Here is a 24,274-nt window from a genome sequence, read left to right as displayed (position 1 = left end):
TCCTTCGTGATTTTTGCGGTCCTTATACAAGGGATTTGAGGCTCTAATCCTTCATTGTGTTTGAGGACCGGCAATCTGAGGCCAAAGCCAAGGCCAAGGACTTGACTCCGAGGCCAAGGCCGAAGACCAAGGACCGCCCCTCGGTCCTCGAGCCGGTCTTCAAGACCAAGGACCGGCTCGAGGAACACATCTCTATGGTTTTGCCACCGGCGAGGCATTTTCAACGCTTCTCGTGTGAAAGCCGGGAGCCGCATTGAACCAGCCAAAGAGCCGCAGGTTGGCCACCCCTGATTTAGAGTGTTATATTAATCTGCCATGCATGTTTTTCGAATGTGTGAGGAAATCTGAGTACCCGGAGAAAACCCATGCAGGCACGGGGAGAACATGCAAACTTCACAAAGGAAGACCGGAGCTGGAATCGAACTCGAAGTACATTTTTCCATATAATTTTCCAACTTCTATTGCAGTCTCGTCTTCTCATTCTCAGGATCTTCATTTGTATCCCTTTCCTGCTCCATGTCCTCGCTCTGAAAATAAATGAAACCCATGTCCTCTGACTCTCCCTCTCTGGTGCTTTCAACTTGCTCCTCTTCAGAACTCTCACCACCATCATCTTCTGACTCTCTCTCTGTGTCTGGATGAATTTTTCTTTTTCATATAGAAATATGGTGTAATGTCCATTTTTAACGTTAAATGTTTAAGTGAAGAGGAATTAGAATTAATAATGCTACTGTTGGGGGCTTGTTTTGTTTTGTGATTTTACATAGATAATATAAATGGTGTGTCGAAAATAGCTCTCGTGTCGTGGTAATTTCCTTCTCTGCGGACTGCTTCTCATTTTCCCGCTCATTTTTAAGTGGTGGAGCGCATTAAAGGGTCCGACAAGAATGTTAAGCCACGCACTTTCTTTCCACCTTTCGCGTCGGCGACTCGGCGCGACTGCGTTATCTACGTTCGGGGGCGGGGTGCACACGAGAGGCAGAATCAGTGCTACAGGGGCATTGGTTAATGTGGAATAGTGATGGGAATTCCGGCTCCTTTTAGAGAGCCGGCTCTTTTGGATCGGCTCCCTAAAAAGAGCCGCCTCTTTCGGCTCCCAAATGGCTCCTCAGTTTTTTTTTGTTGCTTAAATTAATTTAATACCAAAATATAACGTAATATTGTGTGTAAAATGAAGTACTAATGCAAAAAAATAGACATTATATCAAATATTTATTATGTATATGGCTTTATTTATATTCTTCTGAACATACTCAACATGGAGTGCTACAAAAATAAAAACAAAGTACAAAGACCATCTCAAAACAAGGTCGTCAAAAAGTTCCAATCTCTGAATGTGTATATTCATAAGCTTTTAACTATTTACAGTAAAACAACATAAGTAAGCTTTGAATACCACACAACAAATTATAAATTAAAATTTGTAAAGCAAAAAGAAAAAAAAGCAGCATCCAGGTAAAGGTTTTAGCTTGTCTTTAGCGAAGATTGGCATGAAGAAAAACCAAGTGCCTCAGCTTTGAGGGTTTGATCCTCTTTCTCCTCTCTGTTAATATTTGCCCTGTTTTGGAGAAGATTCTCTCTGAGGGGACAGATGTTGCGACAACACACAGCCAACACAAAATGGATGAAAATCCCTTGCAATCATTTTACCCAGTTCCTCATCAATTGTGTTCTGTTTTGCTGGTTTCATAGCTTTTTGCATAAAGTGGCTCATAGAGCTCTGGGTTGTACATCTAGGCAGTTGTGACATTGCAGCAGCAGCAACAGTTGCAGACACACTAGCACCTTCATCAATAGCTGATTCCTTTGCTTGTCTTTTCTCTTCAAATTGTACTGATGGGTGGACTATTCTGATGTGCCTGTGCAGGTTATTTGTGGAGCCTGATCTATGGGATATTTTAACCTTGCACAGTCTACACGCTGCCTTTGAACTATCAATTAAATTGAAATGAGTCCATATTTCACTGCGTTTCCTATCCATTTTCTCACCTTTCCACTTTCCACCGTGTTGTTTTATTTTCACTAACTAGCTCTCTCGTCTCCTCGTCTGTCTTGTTCGCGTGCTGCTGTGTGTCTCCTCTCTAACCCCTCCCCCTTCTCTAAACAGCAGCGCGTGTGTGTGTGTGTGTGCTCTCGGCCCCGGCTCGTTCGCGAAGGACACATCACTAATGAAAAAAGCACTACTGGCAATCGTATATCATTGCGTGAGTGAGTTTGTGAACTAATATCACGCACAGCGTGTTTCCTTTACGCGAGAAAAACCTTGCGTAGTCCATATGTGCCCATTGTGGGAGTTAAAAGTTATCTTGCTAACATGACCTTTTGGCAGAAGATCAAATCCAACCACTCTTGGTTTGTTCGGTGATCTTACCGGCAGAAGCGACGCGACTCCAAACGAGCACAAATGTTTGTTCATGTTGCGAGCTCACAGCACACGCCGATGTCCCGTGAAAGAACTTAAAATACTAAACAAACGCCATCGTCTTCATAAACTTGTCGAAGTTTACAATAGTCAACAGGTGGGGATCAAGACGCGTTGTTTATCGTTTCGATTTCCCACGCACGAGATCACTCACTAGGGCAACTACAACATCTGCTGCCGCCGCCGCCGACTGCGGTCAAAGCCAGCCTCCATTCGCAAAATTGAAGTCAAGTAAGCCGCCAGTACGATTGCAGTGCTCTGCATTACGGTGTTGTGCCGCCAGCGAGCGGCGTTGGCCACCTTCAAAATAAAAGAGCCATCACTCATGCATGAACGTCATTTGTTCGGGTTAAAAGAAATTATTCATTCATTCATCTTCCTAACCGCTTGATCCTCACTCGGGTCGCGGGGGGTGCTGGAGCCTATCCCAGCTGTCTCCGGGCAGTAGGCGGGGGACACCCTGAATCGGTTGCCAGCCAATCGCAGTAAAAGAAATTAATAAACGATTAAATAAGCAATTTCTTGGCTGTCAGCACAAAAAAGCGTTCTTAAGTGGAGATAGAAAATAAAGTCAATGGTAATTCCACATCAATTTCATCTGATATGTTGACATTTTCCCCTCCGTGAGTCGTCACCTTACCGTGGTGGAGGGGTTTGTGTGTCCCAATGATCCTAGGAGCTAAGTTGTCTGGGGCTTTATGCCCCTGGCAGGGTCACCCATGGCAAACAGGTTCTAGGTGAGGGGCCAGACAAAGCACGGCTCAAAGACCCCTTATGATGAGCAAAATATATGGACCAAGGTTTCCCTTGCTCGGACGTGGGTCACCGGGGCCCCCCTCTGGAGCCAGGCCTGGAGGTGGGGCTCGTTGGCAAGCGCCTGGTGTCCGGGCCTACACCCATGGGGCCCGGCCGGGCACAGCCCGAAGAGGCAACGTGGGTCCCCCTTCCCATGGGCTCACCACCCATGAGAGGGGCCAAAGGGGTCGGGTGCAATGTGAGCTGGGCAGCAGCCAAAGGCGGGGACCCTGGCGGTCCGATCCTCGGCTGCAGAAGCTAGCTCTTGGGACATGGAATGTCACCTCTCTGGCAGGGAAGGAGCCCGAGCTCGTGTGTGAGGCAGAGATTTTCCGACTGGATATAGTTGGACTTGCCTCCACACACAGCCTGGGTTCTGGTACCAGTTCTCTCGAGAGGGGTTGGACTCTCTTCCACTCTGGAGTTGCTCACGGTGAGAGGCGCAGAGCAGGTGTGGCATACTCATTGCCCCCCGGCTCAGTGCCTGTACATTGGGGTTCACACCGGTAGACGAGAGGGTTGCCTCCCTGCGCCTTCGGGTGGGTGGACGGGTCCTGACTGTTGTTTGTGCATATGCACCAAACAGCAGCTCAGCATACCCACCCTTTTTGGAGTCCTTGGAGGGTGTGCTGGAGAGTACTCCTGCTGGGGACTCCCTTGTTCTGCTGGGGGACTTCAATGCTGTCACATTTCGGTTTTTCGGTCTGGCCAGCAGGTGGCAGGAGCGGTCTCTCTAGCACACCTGCTGGCAATCATTAATCAGTAGAGACACTATTTAAGGACTCATACGTTCGACACCTGTTGTGGGAGTATTGTTTTTGGAATTGCTTACCTCATTGCTCATTGACTAGTGGCTTTTGACCTCGTCGTGTTTTCGCGTGTAGTCTCGGTACCAAGTTTGTGTGTAAGTACCATTTTGTTTTGATCATCTGGCTTTTCTTGCGTGTACAAAGTGTTACATTGTTTTTCGTTCGTAGTTTGTGGGCTTTACTTTCCTTTTCTTGGTCTTTTGTGCAAGCACCTTTTGTTAGTCGTTTTTGATTTACCTCCTGGTCCTCATTGTGGACCAGCGCTTTATGTTCTCGCTTATTTTCGGTTCGGTTTGGACATTAAATTGTCTTACTTCGGAGACCTTGTTTTTGTCTACGTTTTTTGGATCCCCCTCCCTAACTCGGTTTACCCGAGTACGTAACAGAATACTCCCACCATAATGGATCCTGTAGACATTAACAAGATCATGACCAGCCAGGGGCAATTAGTGGGCCAGCAACGACAGGAGCTCTCGGAGCTCCGGGAGGCAGTCGCCGTCCTAGCCCAGCGGCTGGAGATATTGTGTTCCCAAGGGGAACACGCGACCCCCGAGAAACGCCACCCCCAAGGGTCCCGGCGGCTTCATCCGGGACACCCTCTTCCCCGATCATAGGGCGAGAGTCCAATCTCCCCCACCCCCCTCGCTACGGGGGAGAACAGGCTCTCTGCAAGCAATTTTTACACCAGTGCTCTCGGATATTCGACCAACAACCAGCTACGTACGAGAAAGATAGCACGAAGGTGGCGTTCATTATGAGCCTGTTGACTGGTCAGGCCGTGTCTTGGGCAGTAGAGATCAGCAAGGCTCAACCCGGGCTTCGGTCTTCCTACCCAGAGTTTGTCGCCGAGTTCCGGCGCGTATTTCAACATCCGGTTATGGGAAGGGAGGCCGAAGGTCGGCTATTAGCTATTCGGCAAGGACGACAATCCGTTGCCGAATACTCCATCTCTTTTCGCATTTTGGCCGCCCGTAGCGGTTACGGGGACCACGCCCTGTGTGGTTTGTTTCGCCGCGGGTTAAGTGCGGCGTTAAAGGACGAACTGGCAACTCGCGACGATAGCCGCAACTTGGAGGAGCTCATCGATTTGGCCCTCATTGTGGACAACCGCATGCAGGAGCGTGAGAGGGAACGTACGGAAGAGCGAGGAACTACCCGTGTCCCACCCCGACGTACGGGTCGTCGGCCGGCTGAGAACGAGTCCTGGCGACCACCCGGACCCGAGCGTCATTCGTGTTCCGATCCAGCCGACGCAGAGGAGGAGCCCATGCAGCTGGGAGGCGGACGCCTGGGACCAGCGGAGAGAGAGCGTCGGATTCTGGATCGAGCCTGCTTCTACTGCGGCCAATCTGGACACTGGGCTTCCAACTGTTCCTTGACACCGTCCCGCCCGTCCGGGCGCCCCGAAAACTGTGAGTTTGTGCCCGTTACTGCGCCATGTGAGTCGAGACGGGAGGAGGTCCATCCGGGACATCCACCAAGACTCGAGTTGGACGGAACTCTTTATGGTCCGTTACGGGTCATTTCTGTTCGGGCCTTGGTGGACTCTGGGGCGGACAATTGTTTTGTAGACCCCAGCCTAGCTAAGGAACTGGGTTGCCAGGTTGAGGTCCTAAGGGAGACAAAGCGGGTTCACGATCTTGATGGGCGACTCCTGGCGGAAGTGAAAGAAATCACCGCGCCGGTGAAACTAACATTATCAGGCAATCACATCGAATACCGTAGATTCTATCTCATGCGGTCTTGATCCGTACCGTTAGTGTTGGGGTTGCCGTGGCTGCGCGAACATAACCCTGTCATTTCCTGGGAACATCCGGCAATCGAGAGTTGGAGCGCATTTTGTTATACTCACTGTTTGCGCTCAGCGGCAGAAAAGAGAGGGCCGACCCGGAACGAGCCACCAGAAGTTATTTGTTTAGATAAGGTTCCGCGTATTTACCATGACCTGCGGCAAGTGTTTAGTAAAGACCGTGCCCAGTCCTTGCCGCCTCACCGGCCGTACGACTGCGCCATCGATCTATTGGAGAACGCCTCACTCCCGAATTCCCGTCTATATCAGTTCTCTCAGCCGGAACAAGAGGCGCTGAGAGAATATATCGATAGCTCACTCTCGGCTGGCCTCATTCGGCCGTCTAAATCCCCGTTGGGGGCCGGATTCTTCTTCATCGAAAAGAAAGACAAGACGTTACGCCCGTGTGTCGATTATCGGGGCCTGAACGAGATCACCATCAAGAACAAATACCCACTTCCGTTATTAGATTCGGCGTTCGCCCCCCTCCAATCCGCCACTATATTCTCCAAACTCGATTTACAAAGCGCTTACCATCTGGTCCGTATTCGTGAGGGGGACGAATGGAAGACGGCATTTAAGACCCCATTAGGGCACTTCGAATACCTAGTCATGCCATTTGGGCTGACCAACGCGCCCGCAGTATTTCAGTGTCTCATTAACGACGTATTAAGAGATTTTCTGAACCTGTTTTGTTTTGTTTATTTAGATGACATCTTAATTTTCTCTCAGACTCTTGCAGAACATCAACACCATGTCAGGCTGGTTTTGCAGCGTCTACTAGAGAACTGGTTATTCGTAAAAGCAGAAAAGTGCGAGTTTCACGTCGAGTCGATCTCCTTTCTGGGGTTTATTATCGAGAAGGGTCAGCTGAGAGCTGACGATGCCAAAGTTAAGGCCGTAGTAGAGTGGCCCACGCCCACCAACAGAAAGCAGTTGCAACGTTTCCTGGGTTTCGCTAATTTTTACCGCCGCTTCATTTGCAACTACAGCCAGAGAGCCCTGCCGTTGACCCGGCTAACCTCGGTCAAGATCCCCTTTAGGTGGGACACTGATGCTGACCACGCGTTCGCCGAATTAAAGAAAGCCTTCACGAACCCTCCAGTATTACAGCATCCTAACCCCTCTAATCCGTTTGTCGTAGAGGTGGACGCGTCGGAATCCGGTGTGGGGGCCGTCTTATCGCAGCGATCCCCAGTCAACCAAAGACTTCTCCCCTGCGCCTTCTTCTCTCGTCGCCTCAGCCCAGCAGAAGCCAACTACGACGTGGGGAACCGCGAACTGCTAGCCGTCGTTTTGGCATTACAAGAATGGCGACATTGGCTCGAAGGTACTGAAGAGCCATTCACGGTGTACACTGATCACAAGAACCTTGCCTACATCCGGTCAGCCAAGAGACTAAACTCCCGCCAAGCACGGTGGGCGCTTCTCCTCACTCGCTTCAACTTCACGCTCACCTACTGCCCGGGCTCAAAGAACATTAAACCGGATGCCCTCTCCCGCATCCATGACCCTGCGGAGAGGGACAACGAACCCCAAAGCATTGTTCCGGACCATTGTATTGTGGGGGCACTGAGGTGGGCCGTCGAACGTAAGGTCAAGGAGGCCCAGAACGGAGTACAAGTCCCGGCTGGTTGTCCGACCGGGAGACTGTTTGTGCCCCCACCTCTGCACGCAGAGGTGTTACAGTGGGGGCACACTTCTAAGGTGGCATGCCATCCAGGGGTGAACCGGACCTTGGACCTCGTGTCGCAGCGGTTTTGGTGGCCGGAGCTACGCAAGGATACCCAGGACTATATCAAGGCCTGTTCCACCTGCGCATGCAGTAAGGCGTCCCACCAACTGCCGGCTGGTTTGCTGCAACCGCTGCCTACCCCTTCTCGACCATGGTCCCACATTTCCCTGGATTTTGTCACCGGCCCGCCTCCTTCCCGGGGAAAATCCGTCATACTCACCATAGTTGACCGCTTCTCAAAATCTGCCCATTTTGTTGCGTTGTCCAAACTGCCCTCTGCTCAGGAAACCGCCGACCTCCTAGTGAGACACGTCTTCCGTCTTCATGGAATTCCGGTGGACATTGTGTCAGACCGGGGTCCTCAATTCATCTCCAGGGTATGCAAACGTTTCTGCCAGGCCATGGGGGCCACGGCGAGTCTGTCTTCCGGACACCACCCACAGTCCAATGGTCAAACGGAGCGAATGAACCAAGATTTGGAGGCAGCTCTGCGCTGCGTTTGCCTCCATCGCCCCTCCTCGTGGTCGGCTCACCTGCCTTGGGTGGAATACGCCCACAACAACCTCGTCTCATCAGCAACCGGTCGGTCTCCTTTCATGGCAGCATATGGTTACCAACCTCCTCTGTTTCCTTCTCAGGAGGGTCGGGTGGAACTCCCTTCCATACAGCTGCATCTACGACGGGCCCATCGCGTATGGAAGGAGACCAGAGCAGCACTGTCACGCACGGCTCAGCGGAACCGGCAGATCGCTGACCGTCGCCGACGCCCAGCACCCAGCTATCAGGTGGGACAGAAGGTGTGGCTGACAACTAAGGATCTACGACTCGCAGGTACATCTCGCAAGTTGGGGCCACGCTTCACTGGACCGTTCGAGGTGGAATCGGTCCTCAGCCCCGTCTCCGTCAAGCTCCGGCTGCCGCCCACCATGAAGGTCCACCCCTGTTCCATGTTTCCCTGTTGAAGCCGGTGGCCACCAGTCCCCTGGCTCCTCCGCCCACGTCGCCGCCTCCTCCACAAATCGTCGACGGTGAACCAGTGTACACCGTGCGTGAAATCTTGGACTCTCGGCGCAGGGGTAGGGGTTTTCAGTATTTGGTTGACTGGGAAGGCTACGGCCCAGAGGATCGGCAGTGGGTCCCCGGCTCCTGGATCTTAGACCCGTCCCTGCTTCGGGCTTTCCATGCAGCGCACCCGTCGAAGCCGGGTGGTCCGCCAGGAGGCGTCCGTTGAGGGGGGGGTACTGTCACATTTCGGTTTTTCGGTCTGGCCAGCAGGTGGCAGGAGCGGTATCTCTAGCACACCTGCTGGCAATCATTAATCAGTAGAGACACTATTTAAGGACTCCTACGTTCGACACCTGTTGTGGGAGTATTGTTTTTGGCATTGCTTACCTCATTGCTCATTGACTAGTGGCTTTTGACCTCGTCGTGTTTTCGCGTGTAGTCTCGGTACCAAGTTTGTGTGTAAGTACCATTTTGTTTTGATGATCTGGCTTTTCTTGCGTGTACAAAATGTTACATTGTTTTTCGTTCGTAGTTTGTGGGCTTTACTTTCCTTTTCTTGCTCTTTTGTGCTAGCACCTTTTGTTAGTCGTTTTTGATTTACCTCCTGGTCCTCATTGTGGACCAGCGCTTTATGTTCTCGCTTATTTTCGGTTCGGTTTGGACATTAAATTGTCCTACTTCGGAGACCTTGTTTTTGTCTACGTTTTTTGGATCCCCCTCCCTAACTCGGTATACCCGAGTACGTAACAAATGCTCATGTGGGCAATGACAGTGAGACCTGGAGGGGCGTGATTGGGAGGAACGGCCCCCCCGATCAGAACCCGAGTGGTGTTTTGTTATTGGACTTCTGTGCTCGTCACGGATTGTCCATAACGAACACCTTGTTCAAACATAAGGGTGTCCATATCTGCACTTGGCACCAGGACACCCTAGGCCGCAGTTCGATGATCGACTTTGTAGTTGTATCATCGGATTTGCGGCCGCATGTTCTGGACACTCGGGTGAAGAGAGGGGCGGAGCTGTCAACTGATCACCACCTGGTGGTGAGTAGGCTCCGATGGTGGGGGAAGATGCCAGTCCGCCCTGGCAGACCCAAACGTATCGTGAGGGTTTGTTGGGAGCGTCTGGCGGAATCCCCTGTCAGAAGGAGTTTCAACTGCCACCTCCGACAGAGCTTTTCCCATGTTCCGGGGAAGGCGGGGGACATTGAGCCCGAGTGGACCATGTTCCGTGCCTCTATGGTTGAGGCGGCCAATCTGAGTTGTGGCCGTAAGGTGGTTGGTGCCTGTCGTGGCGGCAAACCCCGTACTCGCTGGTGGACACCAGCAGTAAGGGATGCCGTCAAGCTGAAGGAGTCCTATCGAGCCTTTATGGCCTGTGGGGCCCCAGAGGCAGCTGACGGGTATCGACTGGCCAAGCGGAACTCAGCTTCGGTGGTCGCCGAGGCAAAAACCCGAGCGTGGGAAGAGTTTGGTGAGGACATGGAAGCCGACTTCCGGACGGCTTCGAGGAAATTCTGGTCCACCATCCGACGTCTCAGGATGGGGAAGCAGTGCACCATTAACACTGTGTACAGTGGGGATGGGGCGCTGCTGACTTCGACTCGGGACGTTGTGAACCGGTGGCAGAGTACTTCGAAGACCTCCTCAACTCCACCAACACGTCTTCCTTGGAGGAAGCAGAGCCTGGGGACTCTGAGGTGGACTCTCCTATCTGTGTGGCTGAAGTCACCGATGTGGTTAAAAAGCTCCTCGGTGGCAAGGCCCCAGGGGTGGATGAGATCCGCCCGGAGTTCCTCAAGGCTCTGGATGTTGTGGGGCTTTCCTGGTTGACACGCCTATGCAACATCGCGTGGTCAACAGGGAGAGTGCCTCTGGATTGGCAGACCGGGGTGGTAGTCCCTCTTTTTAAAAAGGGGGACAAAGAGGGTGTGTTCCAACTCCAGAGGGATCACACTCCTCAGCCTCCCTGGTAAGGTCTATTCAGGGGTGCTGGAGAGAGGGTCCGTCAAGAAGTTGAGCCTCAGATTGAGGAGGAGCAGTGTGGTTTTCGTCCCGGCCATGGAACAGTGGACCAGCTCTACACCCTTAGCAGGGTCCTCGAGGGTATGTGGGAATTCGCCCAACCAGTCTACATGTGTTTTGTGGACTTGGAGAAGGCGTTTGACCGTGTCCCTCGGGGAGTTCTGTGGGGGGTGCTTCGAGGTTATGTGGTACCGAACCCCCTGATACGGGCTGTTCGGTCACTATACCACCGATATCAGAGTTTGGTTCGCATTGCCGGCAGTAAGTCGGAATCGTTTCCAGTGGAGGTAGGACTCCGCCAAGGCTGCCCTTTGTCGCCGATTCTGTTCATAACCTTTATGGACAGAATTTCTAGGCACAGCCGAAGCGTTGAGGGGGTCCGTTTTGGGGGCCTCAGTATTACATCCCTGCTTTTTGCAGATGATGTGGTACTGTTGGCTCCTTCAAACAGGGCTCTCCAACTCTCACTGGAGCGTTTCGCAGCCGAGTGTGAAGCGGTTGGGATGAAGATCAGCACCTCCAAATGTGAAACCATGGTCCTCAGTCGGAAAAGGGTGGAGTGCCCCCTCTGGGTCGGGGAGGAGATCTTGCCCCAAGTGGAGGAGTTCAAGTATCTTGGGGTCTTGTTCACGAGTGGGGGAAGGGGGGAGCGGGAGATCGACAGGCGGATCGGTGCAGCGTCTGCTGTGATGCGGACGCTGTATCGGTCTGTCGTGGTGAAGAAGGAGCTGAGCCAAAGGGCGAAGCTCTCAATTTACCGGTCGATCTACATTCCAACCCTCATCTATGGTCACGAGCTATGGGTCGTGACCGAAAAAACGAGATCCCGGTTACAAGCGGCCGAAATGAGTTTTCTCCGCAGGGTGTCCGGGCCCTCCCTTAGAGATAAGGTGAGGGCTCAGTCATCCGGGAGGGGCTCAGAGTCGAGCCGCTTCTCCTCCACATCGAGAGGAGCCAGATGAGGTGGCTTGGGCATCTGATTCGGATGCCTCCTGAGCGCCTCCCCGGTGAGGTGTTCCGGTCATGTCCCACCGGGAGGAGACCCCGAGGAAGACCCAGGACACGCTGGAGAGACTGTCACCCAGCTGGCCTGGGAACGTCTCGGGATCCCCCTGGGAGAGCTGGAAGAAGTAGCTAGGGAGAGGGAAGTCTGGGCTTCCCTGCTAAAGCTGTTGCCCCCGCGACCCGGCCCCGGATAAGTGTACTTCCGGAATGACAAAATTGTAGAAGCCTGTACCACTAGAATGTCACGCAAAGGAAAGTTGTGAGTAAATTATATAGTTTGACTTTTGGATGGGATCGGACTGGTTCACAAAATATTAATACAGTCAGTCTCATGTTCTGTCTTTTCAGTTCCAGTTGGAGTGAGGGCATTTCCTTCCAGCAGGCGGGCCTGCTGTGTGTTTACCAATCAAGTGTGCCATGTATTTAAGGACTGCCGAGATGCCTTGTCACTGTCAGATGTCAATGTCAGACCTTGCTTTTTTCTTGACCTCACGTTAACACTCATAGTCGCTACTTTTCTGAAAGTACTTTTTTAAAAAGTATTTTGGTTTTCCAATTATTATTCTCTGATTTAAATATAGTGTGCTTTGCCATTTCATTTTGTGTATTTTCCTTGTAGCAATTTACCTTGCTGATTGCTTTGGTATATTTCAGGGGTGTCCAAACTTTTTGCCAAGGGGGCCAGATTTTATGTGGTAAAATGTGGGTGAAGGGAGACCTTGGGCGACATTCTTTACATTGAACAACAATATGGTGAAACAAATTTTGTGTTTCACATTTCACAAAAAGGTGAGGAAAAAAAACAATGTCCTTCTCGATAGCTGCAAAATCTCGAAAGCCTAGTCTGAACAATTCAGCCAGAGATGAAATAGCTGATGCTCTTTGTTTGCGCACTGACATTGCTCTGTGGGAATGTGGTCATGATTTCTTGCAGCACTGGAAAGTGTGCACTATTGGGTTGGGTCTGCGACAGGTGCCTTTCAAACAATTTCAGCTTGGTTCCAAAGGCTTTGATGTGTGAATATAACTGGCTTCTGACTCACTGATTTGCTGCCTAAGAGAGTAAAAGTGTGACAGTACAGAACCCTGACTGAGCCATCGCACATCAGTGTAAGAGACATCTCCACATTCCGCTTGAATCTCACTTAGAAACTGTTGCGATTGCTCTAAGACTGCAAGAGAAGCTCAGCTTCCCCTAAAATGTCAAAAAATAAGTGCTCAAATACTGTATATGTGTGTACATGTCATTGACTAAATATGCGCTACAACTCACTCAAGTTTTGTTCCGAATCAGCTTCTTATTTCTGGTTACGACGCGACTCTCTTCTCATTTATTCCCGCAGCTTCACTGTGCTTTAAACTGTGTGGACGCTGAGCGTCTACAGCACGGACACTGGGTGTCTAGAGAGTTCACAGTAGGTTGTGCATTGAAATGAGACAAATCATTGGATAAATGCTGGTTTTGTCCCGCCCGTCGGATGCTCAGAGTCTATGGACAGTGGTTTTGTATCGGCGTGAGGCTGAATCACTTTTTGATTGACAGCGAAATGGGCCAATCACTGATCTTTTGGTGTAGGCATCCATGGGAGCATTTTTCAATTCTCATTCTGTTCTGAGTTGAACTGGAGACTTCTTCTAATCATTTTAGCGACACTCTTTGTTGAAAGCTCTTTGTTTTTTGTTTTTTTTGGTTTTGTTTTGTTTTTCCAAGATGGCGGACAGTGCGCCAGTGTGTTCGGTGACGCTCCTGCCTTTTCGGGTTTTTTTTACTATCCACAATGCTTGTTACCTTCCTAACAGCGTCTCAGTTGGTTGAGCTCAGTCACCGCTTGAGTCTGAGTGTTGGACATTCGCGCCAAACCATCCAGAATAACCGGCAACTTCTTCACTTCCAATAAAGCTGCTCCCGTCGGTTGAATTTTGCAATAGAACAGAAAGCTGCCAACACCAAACAGCAGCATACCTGTTATCAAAAGGCCGATTATGAAGATGTCTTCCACATCCCCAACGGACAGTATTGACAGGCACACCAGTCTCCACTTTCTCCATGGATCAAGGGCGTATCCGGCAGCAAATGTCCCCGGGGGGCAAGCAGGCTACCCACTGCCTGCTCTTTTCGTTGAAAAATTTTTGTCGATTGCATCGAGAGACCAGCCAACTAATTCCATGGTTAGTTCTTCGGATGAAAATACGGTAGCCTTCGGATGAAAATACGAGCCTTTTCTGTTGCTGGTCCGGAATGACCTCCCACTGAACATTCGGCAAGCCTCATCACTGCCCATATTTAAAACCCGCCTTAAAAACTCACTTGTATTCTTTGGCATTTGACTCAGCTTGACTTAGATTTGTTCTTGTTTTTGCTGTTCGGTGCTTTCTACCGTCTTTGTTACCGATTTGCTTTACTGTTTGTTGAATATGTTAAATGCTCTGTGTATAGAACTTTGTATGCAGCGAAAGTGTTTGAAAGTGCTCTATAAATACAGTTGAGTTGAGTTAAGAAAGCGACTAGTGACAATTTAATCTTTTATTTCTGGTGGATTTTATTTAGCTTGTGTTCGCAGACTGGCTAATATCACCACAGGGTCACAGATCATTTTCTTGAAAAGGAACGGAGAGTAGAATTCCCGTATAAATAAACAGACACATTTTATGATGTAGGCCGAAATCGAGCTTCCCCTCTTTGACAGACCAGCATTCGCCACTAGTTGAAACTGATGGTGGCGTCGTGCTCTGGAGTGGATATAGTTAATAATTTTTATCACCGATTTCTTAACATGTTTTTATCAGATGTTTGGCACTCAGAACTTGCTGATGAATGATGCAATGGAGTTTTACAGCTTTACCCCCTTCTTCACTGACTTTGTTACTTATTACTGTTGCTCATCCACGTCAATCGCCGGTCATGGATGGTGCACCATCAGTTATAATCCCAGAAATTTTCTTCCACGGCAGCGCAAACAGAAGAGAATAAGTCTGTTCTTCTTGTTTGGGTTGTCAGGTTCTGGAGGTCAAGTAGTTCTTCGGTCATATTCATTTCATTGTCCACTCCCCTCAAAAAAATAAGTACCAGTAACTGAGCAGCGTCCAAGGTGTCTGTGCTTTCGTCGCAAGCCAGCGAAAAAAAGTCACTCTTCCTCTGTCTCTCAATTGTCTTTTGATGTCTGAGGACACTTCTTCAATCCTGCGTGCCACAGTGTTACGTGCCAGGTAGACTTAGGCAAACTCCTGTTGCTTCTCAGGACAAATTTTCTTCACTATCGTCATCATGCAGTCTTTGATAAATTCACCGACGTTGAAAGATTTGGAATACTTTGCGATCAGCTCTGCTACCTCGCAACTTGCCACTGTGGCGTTCTCATTTGACTCTCGGGCTCTGGCAAAATACGGCTGCTGTGAGATTAAACTAGCTTCAAGCTGCTTCAATTTCTCAGCGCGTTCCTTCCCTGTAATCATGTCGGACATGTCAGCCTGTCTTGTTTGATAATGCCGCTTGACATTATACTCTTTAAAAACAGCCACTGTCTCTTGGCAAATGAGGCAGACACCGTTGTTGCATATTGAAGTGAATAAATAGTCGAATTTCCATCCATCCTTGAAGAGTTATCCCTCACAGTCAACTTTCCCTTTTTTGTTGATTGTCGCCATTTTAGAAAACTGAGGGCAAAAGTGTCACGCGAGTGATGTCTCGTAGAGTCCTGCTGCCCTCTAGTGACTATATAGTATTTAGTGTGTTCGCTCGAAAACGTGCGTGTGCGCATTGCACACAACCTGCGGGCCAGACGTCACCGATTTTATGACCGAGGCCGAGGGCCGGATGAAATTCGACCACGGGCCGCATTTGGCACCCGGGCCGGACTTTGGACATGTCTGGTATATTTGGTTTTCCTGGCGCTTTATCACCAGCAGTTTCTGTTTAAACTTTGTCGGTGCTTTGTTTTTCTATAAATATTTTTATTTTGTAGTTTGTCTGAGTCTGCGTTTGTGGGATCCGCACACCATCTGGTTCGCATTCTTCATGAGAGGAAAAGGAAATGAGATAATAAGATAAAATTACCTGATTTGAAACATGTTTTATTGCAGCTCAAAATTGTAGTAAGGCTGATCTTTTTCGGCTTTGTTTTTTTTCTACCCCACTCCGGGGAAAGAGTGCCGCACCAGTCTCGAATCTCACTGCACATCACTGCTGGTTCGTTTCCGAACTTTGTCAGTGAGTGGGACAAATAAAGGATATCTTATCTTATCTTATCTTATCTTATCTTATCTTATCAAATGAAGCTTCATGAAGCAATGAAGCTTTGCAGCCAATTGGTTTGCACAAGGTTCAAAGAGTCATGTTGCTTCATTTGCTTGATGACATCAAGTAGTCTCGAAGCCCAAGATGTCAACAGTGTGGTTGTGTTACTATATGAACATAATGCAACTAGTGTCATAATGATCATTTGCTATGATTTTTTTATTTAGAAATAATAGCTTTCCCACAGTGTTTGACTTGAAACTTTCTTTTTCTGAAAAGTATTTCATCAGTTTTAGAAAATATTCTTTCGCAGGGCACAGATGAAGCTGGGGTGCAGAAAAATGCAACTGTTAGTTTATATAAATGTGGATATGTGTTTCTATGTGTCTCCCAGTACACTGAACACGCACGAATTGTTCATTTTTTTAAATGTTTGGTTCGGATAAGTACTTTTGGACCTCCATGGTTGCATCAGCCACAACGTTTGGTGTCCTCGTCCTCTGGACTGTAGCATCCAAACGCTGCCACAGTTTGCTCGCGATGATAGACAAACAGGCTGTCAGTGACACACTAGACATTCACACTCCTGAAATGATGTAGTTGAGTTATTTTATTTGATGATTATCTGCAATGTTTTAAGAAACGAGGATACAGGTTGTTGGGGGGAAGTGGTCTTCTTTCCCCCGCGTGTTCGTTGAATTTCAGATGAGGAGGATGTTGGTTATCCAAATACAGACAAATCCAAATAAATCCGGATCGGATCGGATCGGATCGGCTGGAGTCAGTGAACAGTTTCTTCAAAGCTTTTAATAACAGACTATTTCGGGCACCCGTGGTTTACAGACAATGGCTGCGGTGTTCACGAGTGCAAAGAAGGAAGGGATTCACAACATATTTATATAATTAGAAGGGTGGTACCAAAACGTATGGTGAGGCATCAGGACTTTTGTTTCTCCTAAACTGATTCTTAGCTTGTATCAACTGGTGCATTCCTATGTCTGTGCATCTCTACATCTCCAGGAGTGAGCGTTCCAATTTTAAGTGATGATTGCTTCACGGATGCCAAGTTACGCTGTGGTCATGGGAAAGTTATACATCATGACTATGATGAATAACATAGAATACACACTTTAAGGTACAAATAAATATGCAACACTTTATATTTACTTTATACAAAATTTTCTCTATGGAGGAAGCGGAGAATGGTGTGCCTGTCAACACTGTCCGTTGAGGATGTGGATGACATCTACATTATCGGCCTTTCGATAACAGGTATGCTGCTCTTTGGTGTTAGCAGTTTCCTGATCTATCGCAAAATTCAACCGACGGGAGCGGCTCTATTGGAAGTGAAGAGGCTGCCGGTCTAAAGATGGCATCGTGCGGATGTCCAGCACTCAGACTCAGACTGTGCTCAACCACAAACCGTTGCAGTTTTGGAGCGTCTCTGCAAGATGGTCAAGAACTTGGTGAAACTGGAATCCGTGCTCAATATTGACTGAAATCACGGATTTGGCGAATCGACGCCACTAAAGAGACATAAGCCACGGACTCAAGGCTGTCTTAAATTCCTGGGCAGCCTGTTACCAAAACAGCATCTGCTATCTCGACCTTCCCCTGATGAAAGTATTCACGGAAGCTAGTCCCCCACCATCACCCCCTGCTTCATACATTCCCTTGTTTCACCGTCTTCATTGTTTATGTCTTGTGACCTGTTGTAATTGTCATATGCTTGTGCAGGAGTGTTTTGCCTAACTCAAATTATCCTCAAAATGAGGGTAATTTGAGCGTGGTTTTTTTTCTCCCCCTCTCCCTCCCTTGTGGTTTCTTTCTGACTTCCGGATTGAGTGAACGCTGGCGCGTTTCGGCTGCTGCTGCTCAACCTGTATTGTTTTGTGTTTTTTGTTATTGTAAAGTGTCCTTGGGTGTCTTGAAAGGCACTTATCAATAAAATGTATTATTATTATTTATTTATTTGGGGACAGAAAGTCAAAACTCTGCTTTATCTATTTTCAATGTTTAGTAAAGCTACTCGAAAATAAAATTCAATACATTCAACGTATGCATGTTGCTTTGATTGTATTGTCTGAGCCTTATGTCTTCATCCATGGACACAAGTCTGTGAATGCCAAATCTTTGCTTTCAAGATGCTCAACCTATTGTCTCAGCTGATGGATTTCCTTCAGTGGAGATGCCTTTTCCCTTAACTACCGGGTTGACAGGAGCCATTAGAGATAAGATTAGGACACACGTCATTGAAATGGTCAATTAGGACATTGTCTTGTTTAGGTGTGTCTGCGCTCCTGTCTGTCTCTTCCTCGTTGAGTCTTGTTTTTTTCCCCTCCCAAACACTTGCCGCCTTTCCTCACGAGGGTCACGAGTGTGTTGGAGCCCATCCCAGTTGATTTCGGGCGGTAGGCGGAGTACACCCCTAACTGGTTGCCAGCCAATCCCAGGACACACCTCTAGACAACCATTCATACTCACAAAGATGCCTCAGGGTAATGTAATGATCCATTATACGACCGGACATGTTTTTGGAATGTGAGAGGAAACTGGAATACCCAGAAAACCCACGTAGGCACGCGGGAGAACATGCAAACTCCACACACGGAAGCCAGGGCCCAGTATCGGACCCTGTGTCATGGTTCTGTTCTGTTTGTTTCCAGCAAGTGCCATTGGAGGGCTTCACCAGATGTGCACCTGTTTCTTATTTTGTCATCAGCTCTTTTCAGTTTACAAGGATTGCTACGCCGACCCCTCGTGGTTGCTTGACTGTCATGGGTTTTTGTTTGTTTGTTACTTTGGTTTATTGGGGTTTTCAGGACTTGTTTTTGGTACAAAACAATAGAAGACAATACATCCTGATTTATATAGCGCTTTCAGAACAGCGCTTAACAAAACGGTTAACATAAATAAAGTCACAAACACAACACATAACATAAATACGTGGACAGTCGTGCAATCCTTAACCACTTTTCCCTAATACCCTATGTTGTTTGAAGCAGTTTTAGATGAAAGAGGAGAGAACCAAAGTGTCCTTTCATCAGTGGATCAGAGATGTCATGCGCAAAATGCGCACACGTCGTTTGAAGGTAAACAAGAAGCTGTGGCATCCATTGACAAAAAAAGAGATTGGTTCACTTCTCCTGTCCCACGTAAATCCGTTTCAATTACAAGCGGTGACTCTCAGTTCCAAACATGGGTCCGCGCTGCGCGCCGATGCTCCTCTCCTCATCAGCTCCACAAGCCATCAATCCAGCCGCACCAACGCAGACTGTTAAACAGCGCCAACATACCCACTGAACAAAACAGGGCTGTGAGAAATGCTGCCCATCGCAGGCATTATTGTCATGGTTTTTTGTTTCTGTTGCTGTCACGTTGTTTTGTTTGGCATAGTGATATGTTTTGTTATTGATTTAGTTTTTTCCAGAGTACCTCTGTAAGTAGTTTTGTTAATACTCTACGTTTGCTTCAGTACACCCTACTTCTCCTACCTCCCTGCTTTTTTTTTTTTTTTTTTTGGTCCTCTATCATCACGCACCACATGACACCCTCGACCTTTGTTTGCACTGTGAGGTGGATGTGCTAACCAGTTGACTGCCCAGAGAAGTAAAATCTCCCAACGTTTATGCCACTGTTCCTTCACTTTTGTTGGATCATGTCATCGGGTCAAAGCAATAAAAAGGTCAGGGCAACATAGGAAAGGGTAGCACTTTTAAAAAAAATTTATTCACACACACTCCCATCGAGAGAACATGCAATTCAGTTTTAAACAAATGAAGGGATGCAATTGGCTATCAACCAGTTCAGAGTGTCCCCGCCTATTGCCCAATGACAGATGGAATAGGCTCCAGCATGCCCGGGACCCTTCTGAGGATAAGTGGATCGGAAAATGGATGGATGGATAGAAAAATTAAGGGATGGATTTCTATTTTACCATATACAATACAATACAATACAATACAATACAACACAATACAATACAATACAATACAATACAATACATGCTGATTTATATAGAGTATTTAGCTATTAATTGTTACCCTTTTGCAAAGTAAGTATTAAGTATTTTCATTGGTAGTTTAATTGTGCCATGCAGAATTGTGGCTAAATTTAATTGTGTTACTTTACCCATTTTAATTTGCATCCAGATTGATACATAATTCTAAAAAAAGAGTGTCTAACATCATGAGAAAAATAGATGTTCAATGTTTTCTTCCTCTTAAGAGCAAAAGCCAAACTGCTGCACCTCAAACCCAAATCGTGTTTTCAACATTGCTGCTGCTGGGTTGTGTCCATGTACAATTTTAAATGGAATTTCTTTATTTTAGGAGGTGTTGGCCATTTTGAAAAGTGTACATGTTATTTCGTGATTTTATTTTCATTGTTATGGTATTGACCACTTATTTCACAATCAGGAAATAGTTTCAATTTAAATATTTGATTAATATTTTTATCATTACATTTCTTGTGTTTAAGGAAAATGAGATTTGATTGAATGTTTGGCATCAAGATCTGTCTTTTAGTGTCTTGATTCGGTTTAGGGACCAACAGGTGGCACTGTAGGGCTCCTCCGGCAGCTGCACAAATGTTGGTCACAGGTAATTAACGCTTTAAAAAGGCTCCCAGGTCATTGTTTGCTCTTGCTACTGTCATGTTTGTTTGTTTACTGTTCCTTTGCTGCTGTCACGTTTGTTCTAGTTGTGTTTTGGTTATTGATAGTTTTTGTTTAAGTCATGGTTTTTGTTTGTTACGTTGGACTTTGTTTGTTTAGGATTTAGTTTTCTGCGTTTTATCAGTACACTTCTTCAAATACACCCTGCCTGCTTTTTGGGGTCCACCTCCACGCCGTAATGTGACATCTAGAGTAATTTAGATGGCTGGCAACTGGTTCAGGGTGTCCCCCGCCTACTGCCCGAAGACGGCTGGGATAGGCTCCAGCACCATCTGCGACCCTAGTGAGGATTAAGCGGTTTGGAAAATAGATGGATGGATGTTTAATAAGGATTTGTGGACAGCTTTACAAACTCATATATTCACTCATAGAAGTTGTAATGTTCAATTCTCTCTCAAATTCTGCCAGACTCAGAAATGGGCCATATATCTCATATATTCATTCATTCATTTTCCGTACCGCTTGATCCTCACTAGGGTCGCGGGGGGTGCTGGAGCCCATCCCAGCTGTCTCCGGGCAGTAGGCGGGGGACACCCTGAATCGGTTGCCAGCCAATCGCAGTTATCTCATATATCAATCCATCTATCCATTGTCCGATCCGCTTATCCTCATAAGGCTCACGTGGGGTACCAGAGCCTATCCCAGCCATCTTCGGGTCGGGTCGGGGCGGGGGGGGGGGGGACACCCTGAACAGGTTGGCAGCGAATCGCAGGGCACACAGAGACGAACAACCATCCACCCTTACTCTCACACCTCGGGACAATTTAGAGCATAGGTGTCAAACTCAGGTCCTGGCGCTATCCTGCATGTTTTCCAAGTCTCCCTGTTGAAACACACTGGATTCAAATTATCAGATCATCAGCCAGCTCTGCGGAAGCCTGACATTGAACCTGTTCATTTGAATCAGGTGTGTTGCAACAGGAAGACATCGAAAACATGCAGGACAGCGGCCCTCCAGGACCTGAGTTTGACACCTATGATTTAGAGCGTTCAATCAACCTGCCATGCATTTTTTGGAATGTTTTCGGAAAACCTACGCAGGCCCATGGAGAACATGCAGACTCCTCACAGGGAGGCCACGAGCTGGAATTGAACCCGATACCTCTGCACTGTGAGGTTGACGTGCTAACCACCGGACCACGGAGTCCCCCTGATATATCTATAATAAAGATAATGTATTTTTCGTACCATTTCTAAACATGGAGTTTTCTTTTTAGATTTAATTACTCTGTTGTTCCATAGGGTGAAGCTATGCAGTGCAAAAGTGTGTGTCTCGTTTTGCTCGAAACGAAAAAAAAGGAAATTGAATCGTATTTAACATCAAAAGCGAGAATAAGCGGATCCCCGATATAGCAGACACCGAAAAAAGGGTCTTTTCACAAAGTAATATTTATTACAAACCAAAATAATACCGTCTAACAGAAAGCGCCGGTTACTAATGAAAACCAGGAAACAATATAATGAGACAACAAATAGCGCTTGCAAAAAACGGCAAGGGAATTGATTAGGCAATTTACGATTTGTATTCACAAATTACGTGGAAGAATGTAAAGGTCAGTAATGGTACATCAGTAGCGCTTTCTAAAATACATGGGCAACAGCAGTGGCACAGCATGCGATACTCCGGCAGTGAGTCTACCGCTGGAGCGCCTAGATATAGCAGGTGCAGTCACCGACAAATAGGCAGCAGGTGTGCAGGCGGCCGAAATGGAACGTCTGCCACCTGCTGCCCAATACGGAACATGACAGTGTGGGTAAATACCAACTTCAAAGATTTAATATCTGTTTATGATATTCAGATAATCTAATTTGTAACTTGGATATTTCAAAATCACATTAAAAAAAACCCTAAGCCCACGACTTGACAAATATATTTTGGGGATAAAGAATCTGCTTGGTCTCGAAATGCTTTTGTCTAATAAATTCGAAAAACATCAAGCATAGATTCAAAGTCTGTTGTTTTTAAACCCCATCTATTGTATTCGTTTACAAGTTGCTATTTTTTTTATATACAGTAGTAGTTTTTGTTGCACCAAATGAATTGGTATATTATCGTATTTGTGTTTTTGATATTCAGGGGAGTGATATAGAGTGAATAACTTGGGTTTACTAGTTCAGAGATACCTTCTGAATTTGATACAAATTTCAGCCAAATATAGTTTGATCCCTGGTCAAAACCAGTGATTTTAACTTTTATGCATTCCCTCAGTTTTTTTCCTTCATAATTTTTGGTTCCTTTATTTTGGCATCTCTACTAATAAAAATAAATAAATAAATAATAAATAATAAATAATAATAAAAAATCTTAGTCTTCACAGGAATAAAGAATAATGTTTTCAGCCCTGATTGAAATAAATTCACAGTTTTAACAGACCTCAAGTATTCTGGGGAATTTGTTCCACAGGTGAGCACCACAAAAGGTGTTAATTTGAGAAAATTCTCAGATTTCCTGAGCATTAGAATCATCTAAACACTAACTGAAATTGATGAAAACATTCATTAACATTTAATAGAGTTTCCTTTCGAAGTGTCTTCATTTTAGGGTCTTCCATACTTCCAAAACTTGGACTGAATATTTGTTTTCTTCCTTGTTAGCTTGTCTAAACTCATAAACGCACAGCCTGAACACCAAATCGAACGTACTGTATTATGTTCCAGGCTTAAATACTAGCTGGTCTATTGTCGGAAAATGGTGGAAGACATATACGTGGCTTAGAGGCATGCAAAGCCGGAAAAGCACTATTCTATCTTTTATTTGAAATAAATAAATAAATACAGCAGGTAAAAAAAGCAAAGATACAATAGAAAAAGTAGATCTGAACAACAAAGTCATACATAAAGTGTAAAGTCTGTGCTGGTAGAGTTTTGTTGTGTGTTCGCAGTCTGAAAGAAGTTTTATTTTGAAAATCAAAACCTCTGTCAAAATGCTCATCGGAAAAGTAGGCCAAGCTTGCACAACTTCTTCAAAAAGGGGAACATGCCAAATTATGATACGAGTGGCCCACGACTTCCAAGAATAGCACAGAGACAATAGCGTCAGTCCTATTTAGTTCATTTCATGCCAACAACCTCTTGGTTGGCTCTCGACGAAGGCGGACACTTTTTGCTTTCTGCGCTGTCCCCCACCCCAACCCTCAGTCCTTGTGGTGTCTTATGTCTGACTTTTCCTAGCCTCCTGTCATATTTTCATCCTAAAAACAAACATGGAATTGGTTGGCTGGTCTCTCGATGCCATCGACAACATTTTCTCGATGAGAAGAGCAGGTAGTGGGGAGCCTACTTGCCCCTCGGGGACTTTTGCTGGTACACCCTAGATCCTTGGAGGAAGCGGAGAATGGTGTGCCTGTCAACACTGTCCATTGAGGATTTGGACGACATCTACATTTTCGGCCTTCCGATAACAGGTATGCTGCTGTTTGGTGTGAGCAGTTTCCTGATCTATCTAAAATTCAACCGACGGGAGCGGCTCTATTGGACGAGGCTGCCGGTCTAAGGATGGCATAACGCAGATGTGCAACACTCAGACTCAGACTGTGCTCAACCACAAACTGTTGCGGGTTTGGAGTGTTACAGCAGGATAGTCAACAACTTGGAGAAAACTGGAATCCGTGTTCAATTACTAACTGAAACCATGGATTTGGCTGATCGACGTCACTAAAGAGACATAAGTCACGGACTCAATGTCACGTTTCGGTTTTGCGGTCTAGACAGCAGGTGGCATGAGCGGTCTTCCTAGCGCACCTGCTGGCAATCGGTAATCTATAGATGCACTATTTAAGGA

At 47.0% G+C, this 24,274-nt stretch overlaps 2 protein-coding genes across 2 annotated transcripts in view; both read left to right on the top strand.

Annotated features, from left to right (window-relative positions):
• Window positions 1-24,274, top strand: part of LOC127616755 (uncharacterized) — a 187,168-nt gene that overhangs the window by 70,046 nt on the left and 92,848 nt on the right. The window lies entirely within an intron of this gene.
• LOC127587603 (uncharacterized) overlaps window positions 8,121-24,274 on the top strand; it is a 98,907-nt gene continuing 82,753 nt past the window's right edge. The window contains exon 1 of the mRNA XM_052046020.1: window positions 8,121-8,482. Coding sequence (XP_051901980.1) covers window positions 8,147-8,482 — 336 coding nt within the window. The 5' untranslated portion in view covers window positions 8,121-8,146. The remainder of the gene's footprint in view (window positions 8,483-24,274) is intronic.

The sequence above is a fragment of the Hippocampus zosterae genome, chromosome 15 (assembly GCF_025434085.1).
Source record: "Hippocampus zosterae strain Florida chromosome 15, ASM2543408v3, whole genome shotgun sequence".
NCBI classification, from domain to species: domain Eukaryota; kingdom Metazoa; phylum Chordata; class Actinopteri; order Syngnathiformes; family Syngnathidae; genus Hippocampus; species Hippocampus zosterae.
Note: the sequence above shows the minus strand (reverse complement) of the source record. Positions and strands in the feature narration are given on the sequence as shown.